This window comes from Dendroctonus ponderosae, unplaced genomic scaffold, assembly GCF_020466585.1.
Source record: "Dendroctonus ponderosae isolate FM_Combo_2020 unplaced genomic scaffold, Dpon_F_20191213v2 Dpon_F_20191213_7, whole genome shotgun sequence".
Lineage (NCBI taxonomy): Eukaryota > Metazoa > Arthropoda > Insecta > Coleoptera > Curculionidae > Dendroctonus > Dendroctonus ponderosae.
In genome coordinates, this window is record NW_026018916.1 from 10,763,499 (window position 1) to 10,770,273 (window position 6,775).

Genomic DNA, 6,775 nt, shown 5'->3' on the forward strand with positions numbered 1-6,775 from the left:
TGTCTTTCCAAATTTGTCTTTTCGCATTTATCAGATCTTTGCTGCTTCTTGCACTTACTTTGCATTTCTTCACCATGGTGAGGAAACGCATTTGAATGAATGAATAGCAGGGTATAAGAATGTGAAATACAGTTAAAAAATATTGCTTTATTTAAAAATATTTCAAAATTCAACAGAGCACATTAAAATTATATCATACAATGTTTCATATATCATAAAGTGACGAAGTATTCGTAGTACGTTTTAAAAATGTTGAAAAATATTATATTCCTTCTATTTTACTGCATTACATGAATTTGTGAGTAATATACAAGGTTAATATAATATTGTTAATAAATAACACCGCCTTAAACAATATTTATATTTCAATAATGTTTTTCGATACCATTAACCTAATGACATGATCGATTTCAGCTGTATAAAACATTCCCAACATATTGTGCCTTCCTTCAATGTTGTCAAAATACATTTTTAAAATAAAATTTCACAGCACCTATTATATTGCACATGGCCCTTCCTCCAAACTCAGTTAGAAAACTTGCATATGTATGCATTTTAAGGTCAATAAAGCAGGCGGCATGCAATGAAAAAATTGCCTGTAGTACATGATCAACAGATTATCAAAATAATAATATAAAACTTCTGCAATTGTAGTTGTAGGCATGAAAAACGCTAAATCATAAGCCCATAAATCAAATTCCATATATCCAGTATTTAAAAGATTTACGCTGTCTGGTCCTTTATGTTCTGCAAGTTTGTACATTATTTTCCTTATATTATATTCCTTCTATGTTACTACATTACATGGATTTGTGAGTAATATAGGACTTTGGCAATATAATATTGTTAATAATAAATAGCTTTGCCTTCAACAATATTCATATCTTAATCCAATTTTTCCTCACCATAAACCGAATAATATAATCAATTTTAGCTCTATAAGACATGCCGAATATATTGTGCAGTCCTTCAATGTTGTCAAAATGAAGGTGGCCTATTTCGAATACAATTGCACCTATATTGCACACGACCCTATTTTCAAACTCAGTTAGAAAACTCTCAAAAGTATGCTCTCGAAGTTCAATATAAGCAAGCGACATGCAACGAGAAAATTCCGTGTGGTATATGTTTAAAAGATCATCAAAAGAATTTTCTAAAACTTCTGCAGTCATACTTGTCAACATGAAAACTGCTAAATCAGAAGCACAGGAATCCAATTCCATATATCCAGTGTCCAAAAATTTTAAGTCGGCAGAGCTGTTATTACCTGCAGGTTTGTACATTATATTCCGTAGGGAACATTTAGAGTGGGCTATGGTAGTCCATGACCGAACTTCGGGAGCATAAGCTCCATGAGTATGGTTGGCATACCTTTGCAAGTGGTAATCAATTACCCCCATATAACGATACATATCTGAGTCGGGCGTAATGACCAAACCTATTTTCTTAAGTTCTTCAACGACGTGTCCACGATCAAAACGACTTTGTCTGCTCAACCGATTTTCTTGTCTTGATAGATAACGACTACTTGTATGCATGGCCGTTGCTATAGGGGTCGCATGGAATAGAGCCAAACGTTTGATTATCAGTGCAGCAATCTCGTAGTTACAAGGTTCCCTCAACTTCTCAAATCCCAAGGGATCTAAGTTCTGTAGCAAGATGGCTGCTGTATGATCAGCTCTTGTAGCCGCGTTATTTTCTAAACTGATAGCGCATCCATAACAAAGAGGGAAAAGATCGGAATATTTATGATCCAAAGAAATCCATGACATTTGAGACACGTCATATTTTTGCACCACATTTAAATACATCCTAATTTCCTTTTCCATTTTGAGGCAAATATTTGTCTTCTCCAAATTGTCTGGGGGTATAACCCCCAACACTTTTGCCACTACGTCCAGAGTTTTAACCGTTCGTTGGTGACCAACCATTTCGGCCAACTGGACTCGCAAGAAGTACATATGTGGATGCACGGTGGGGTCTCTATCAAACACCGTCTCTTCGCTCAAGAGTGTAATATCAGGCGAAGAAGTTCTCAGTAATTTTATCAGGTTATGGTAGTTGAATGGATGTCTTATTACGACGGCAGGTCTCACTTCTATATACGGTGGTGCTGTTTCTATTCTAATAATTCTAAGTGCTCGTCGAATAGCACCACGAACAGCTCTGTAAATAACACAAAAAGGATATAAGCTTTTTTGCAGTAAATTGCCAATTGCAGCAATTTGCAGTTAAGCAATAAATATTTTGCCTTCGACAGACCCTTACTGAGTTTATGATGTAAGTAACGGTAGATTTCGAGATGTGCTAGTCTCAGGCACACCCAAGACCAGTTTCGAGCTTATTAGCTGTTGTCATCTGAGTTTCTATTTTCACGCTAAACCCAGCTGACAAGAGCGGATCCTGGGGGTCCCTGAAATCTACACTTCTTGCAGTTGATAATATGAAAAAGCAGGAAAAATCCATCAATTTTATTTGTAAGGGGACACTTTAAATGAATATTTTTAGCCTCTTTGTTTCAATCTTCTAGGACGGGTAGATGTAGAGGGGAGCTCAAGTGGCACATCGTTTTAAAAGGCGTTCACTTCTCTTTACATTAGTTATCACTTTGTTGCTTTTTGTTCAGGGGTTTCCGAATAATCGCGTTTCAAAGTTGTAAAAACAATTAAACTTACGTGCATTCAGAGATTGGTTTCCAGGTTATGTGTTTCCACAAAAACAAATGTATGAGTATACAAGAGTAGGATACACTGTTAAAATCGGTTAATAGCCGGAAGCAAATCAAGTTTAAACAATTTATTTCGGATTTATTGACTATTTTACTTCGCGAAAAATCACTTTTTATTTTCGAAAGAGTAATTTCTTAATAAAGTTTGGCAATTGAATGGCCTCCAACATCACCGGATTGAACACCCTTAGACTTCTTTCTCTGAGGACGTTTTAAGGCCATTGTTGATAAAACACAACGTGCTGATATTGATGATCTTAAAAGGTGAATTGCGGCAGAATGTTGGTCAATTAACGGTAAAGTGTTCCAAAAAGTTAGAGAGGAGTTTGGAAACAGACTTTATTATTGTTTATAGCAAACTGGACAAGATTGTAAACAATTTAATAAGATAGTGCGTAAGAAAATGGTATAGGTTTTATTGTAGAAATTTCTCTTCCGCAAATAAAAAGTTATTTTGTCGATGTAAAATAATCAATAAATAAGAAACAAAATCAAAATCAAAACTGAGAATTCAATGTTTAAACTAGATGTTCTTCCTGTTATATTTTCTAATTTTGTCGGAAAAACGAAGCAAGCAACACGTTTTCATCATGGCGAGCAGCAGAGATAATACGGTTAAGCGAAAGTTGCTTAATTTTGATAAAACTAGTGTTAAAAGTGATATTTCCAGTGAACAGGATGATAGTTTATGGGATAAAGACTATATTAATTCGAGTAGTAGCAGCGAGGACAGCAATGTTTTCTCTTTAGAGGTAAATAAAATATAACGTGGCTCGTTACTTTTTCAATCAAAATTTTAAACAATTTTAAAACCTTAAAAATCTAAAAATCGTGGCAGTTGAATGTGACTTCGAATATGTTTTGAGCATTTACTTTCACTTCAGTTACATCAAGTTTATTATTAAGAAACTACTTTTCTCAAAAAAACGCCAGACGTTTTAACGGAAATAAGTCAGCTAACTTGTGGCTTGTTACCTTTTTGAACAAAAATTTATGAATGTCGGTTCTTTATGAAAAAAAAAATACAAAAAAGTAATGTATTCACTTTTTATAATAGAATGAAGGCACTACTAGACATTTACAAAAACAGCCGTTAGGACAAGGCGAAACAACATACAATGCAGAAAAACTATTAAAGCCCAACATAGACGAAATCTCGGACATAGATATATTACTACAAATGGAAAAAATCAAATGCCAAGGACAATTGCAAGAATGACTGCAGAAAATTGCTGAGATTAGTAGAGATGGAGATAAGTATTTAAATCATTCTGGGACCTACAAACATTCAATAAACAAAACGTATATTTATTTGGAACAATCTAAAGTGTTGGTAAAAAACGAGTCTACCCAAAGAAAACAAAAAGGCAGACATCTTCAAGATCTACTACATTTAAGTACTTTGTAGAAATAAACGGAAAAGAGCAAAAAGTTTGCAAACAAGAATTTTTATCTGTTTATGGTTTACTAAATTCGAAAAGACGAGTTCATAACATATGTATCCAGATAAATCACTTGGCTGAATCATAGAAACTTGGCTTCCTGCGACTCCTCCCTACCTCTTTCTGTTCCCCAACATAAAAACTTGGCTCGGGCGAAAAAAATTCAGCTCAAACGAGGAGGTCGAGGCAGAAGCGTATTTGGAAGAGTCTGACAAATCGTATTTTTTTGGAGGGGTTAAACAAATGGCAGACACGTTGGGAAAAGTCTATTGTACTGAAAAGAGATTACGTTGAAAAATAGAAAAAAATGTGAAAAATTTGCCTCTTCATCCCTAACAAGGGTACTTATTGATCCACCCTCGTAAACCTAAACAACAAACAATAGCAAAGTATTTACAGTCTGGTTCTGTTTCAAGTCAACACTAAAAATATTACTAGTAATAGACTTGCAATCAGCTTGCCTTTTCAGCGCTTTTTCGAGGATTTTAGTGCTTTTTAATCCGGACTCTAATTATTATTAAATGTCGAAAGCTGGGCAAAATAATGATGAATTTTGACTAATATTGAAATATTGCCAAAGTCGCTGCTGCCTCTATGAATATGTTCCTTTTTAATGTCTACATTTAATTTACAGAGAATATACAGAGTGATTAATATGAAATAACTGAAAACATAACTCAAAATTCCGAAAATATGTTCAGTTAGTTATAAACATAATGTCGATGATAACACTGAATCCTTTGTTATTAATTTCTTTAACGGGTTTAATTTAGCAGTTAAAATGGTCTTTGATTTGCTATCAATATTTTCAAGAACAATTGTAGACATTTTTAAAGCAACTTGGAAAATAACTCATAAATGTGCACAGTGGCTGCGCAAAATCCCAATCAAACGCAAAAATATGGCAAACACTTTTTGGAAACAATTTGATTATTTTAAAATATTTTTTGAATTATTCCTGCGTCAAAGTGATGTTTGTGCCGTTCAGAAAAGTCTATAAAAATAGAGCTGAGTTTTAATATTCTGAATACATCACTATATGAGAAGATCAGTAGCAGCAGCAGCATGTTGAATATACATTATTTATTACACAGACAGCAGATTTTTAGTCGATTAACTCAAGTTTACAGTCATTTCTATAATTTGTAGTAATTCACACGAATTTTTTGTTTGGAATTCTTTCAAAATTCTATGAACAAAATGGACGCTTTGAAATGGCATTCAAACACTCTCGTTTCAAATAAGACAATTTGAGTTTTGTCAAACTTCTAACAATAATTTTTGAATTTACTCAAAAGTCTAAAAACTAAAAATGCTTACATAACATGTAAATACACCGCTGCAAAAACGCTGCAAGATTGATGACTTAAGTGTTTCCCTTTATTTCAACTTGTTAAACTCAGAAATTACTCAGGGGTTTCAATTTGTTGTTTAATACATATATAGTTTTATTTTTATTATTACTTACCTTTGCATTCTGACTCGGGTCCTGCGAAACATTTTTGCTGGTTTAAAATTGTCACAATACCTAATGAAACGAACTCACATTTACAAATAAACGTTAGCAAAATATGGCATGGGTAAAGGTATCTGTAGTATTTATTTTTTATATTATTTTTAAATAAAATTAGACCCATATCGCACTGAACCACTTAAGCAAATTCAAATTTCTTCTTTATTGAAATGTTGATACAATTTCATATATTCAAATGAAATTGGTCACATATCGCACAAATCCACTAGAGAATGTTTCTGCTCATATAAATTGTTTAAGAAACAAAATATTATTTCAACTAAACGTGTTAAAAAAACATTGTATTAAGAGCAGGTACCAAAGGACACATTTTTAATTTCATATTTTGATTTTATTGACTTCGTTTTTACGGCAATTATTGCCTATACACCTCAATTTGTTAGAGTCGAAATTAGTTTCGGAATTGTTAGTTTCGAAATTGCACAGAAGAAATGGTGTAGGATTTTAAAGGTTATTTCCTTTCAATAATATTCCATTACTATTAATTGTGTTGTCAGTTATTGTTAATATTAGCACCATACCTTCAGCATTGGAGATCACAGCTTCTCCAAAAACTAATCTCTCAACTTTTCTTTTCTCATAAAGCCCAAAACATTAAATGAAAACTAAATGACGGTGGGAAAAAGCGAAAAGAGCCATCCGAAAATATGAAAAAACTAGAAGCAATCATCGAAACTGTTCTTCGTTCTAGTCGCTAGCCTAAAACTTTTCTGAGAGTTCATCATTTTTTGATGTCGGAGATATTTTACAAACAGTTTGTAAACGGCTGCAAGAAAAAAACTTCAAAGCAATTTATCGCCCTCTTAATTATTGAAAAACCGTCGCGGTGTGCAAAGAAATGTTATTCGAAATAAAGACTCGGGATGACTTGAATTGAATCCGATCAATTGATGATTGACTTGAATGATTGGTTTTACGTCTTATTCACATATTCCATACTTATGGACCCAGTACACTGGTGAAGAATTAAAACTATTTCTGCTTATCTCAATACATGCATACATACCACTCTTGCAAATGTAGAAAATAATTCAGACAAATTTAAGGTTTCAAGAACGCAAAGACCTAAAA

The 6,775-nt window shown here is 33.2% G+C and overlaps 2 protein-coding genes across 2 annotated transcripts; one reads left to right on the forward strand and one right to left on the reverse strand.

Annotated features, from left to right (window-relative positions):
* Positions 1-132: 132 nt before the first annotated feature.
* On the reverse strand, positions 133-5,746 carry LOC109543207. Its single transcript, XM_019912792.2, has 2 exons — positions 5,639-5,746; positions 133-2,166 (listed from the first exon to the last, which is right to left on the reverse strand). The coding sequence occupies exons 1-2, from the start codon at positions 5,668-5,670 to the stop codon at positions 879-881; spliced, it is 1,320 nt and encodes a 439-aa protein (XP_019768351.1). The 5' UTR covers positions 5,671-5,746; the 3' UTR covers positions 133-878.
* On the forward strand, positions 3,307-4,093 carry LOC125505142. Its single transcript, XM_048668315.1, has 2 exons — positions 3,307-3,480; positions 3,786-4,093. The coding sequence occupies exons 1-2, from the start codon at positions 3,319-3,321 to the stop codon at positions 3,945-3,947; spliced, it is 324 nt and encodes a 107-aa protein (XP_048524272.1). The 5' UTR covers positions 3,307-3,318; the 3' UTR covers positions 3,948-4,093.
* Positions 5,747-6,775: the final 1,029 nt, after the last annotated feature.

Coding starts and splice junctions, on each gene's coding strand:
- LOC125505142 (XM_048668315.1), top strand. CDS start 3,319: ATGGCGAGCAGCAGAGATAATACGGTTAAGCGAAAGTTGCTTAATTTT. Junction 3,481..3,785: donor GCAATGTTTTCTCTTTAGAG/GTAAATAAAATA, acceptor TTTTTATAATAG/AATGAAGGCACTACTAGACA.
- LOC109543207 (XM_019912792.2), bottom strand. CDS start 5,670: ATGTTTCGCAGGACCCGAGTCAGAATGCAAAG. Junction 2,167..5,638: donor ACCCGAGTCAGAATGCAAAG/GTAAGTAATAAT, acceptor TGTTATTTACAG/AGCTGTTCGTGGTGCTATTC.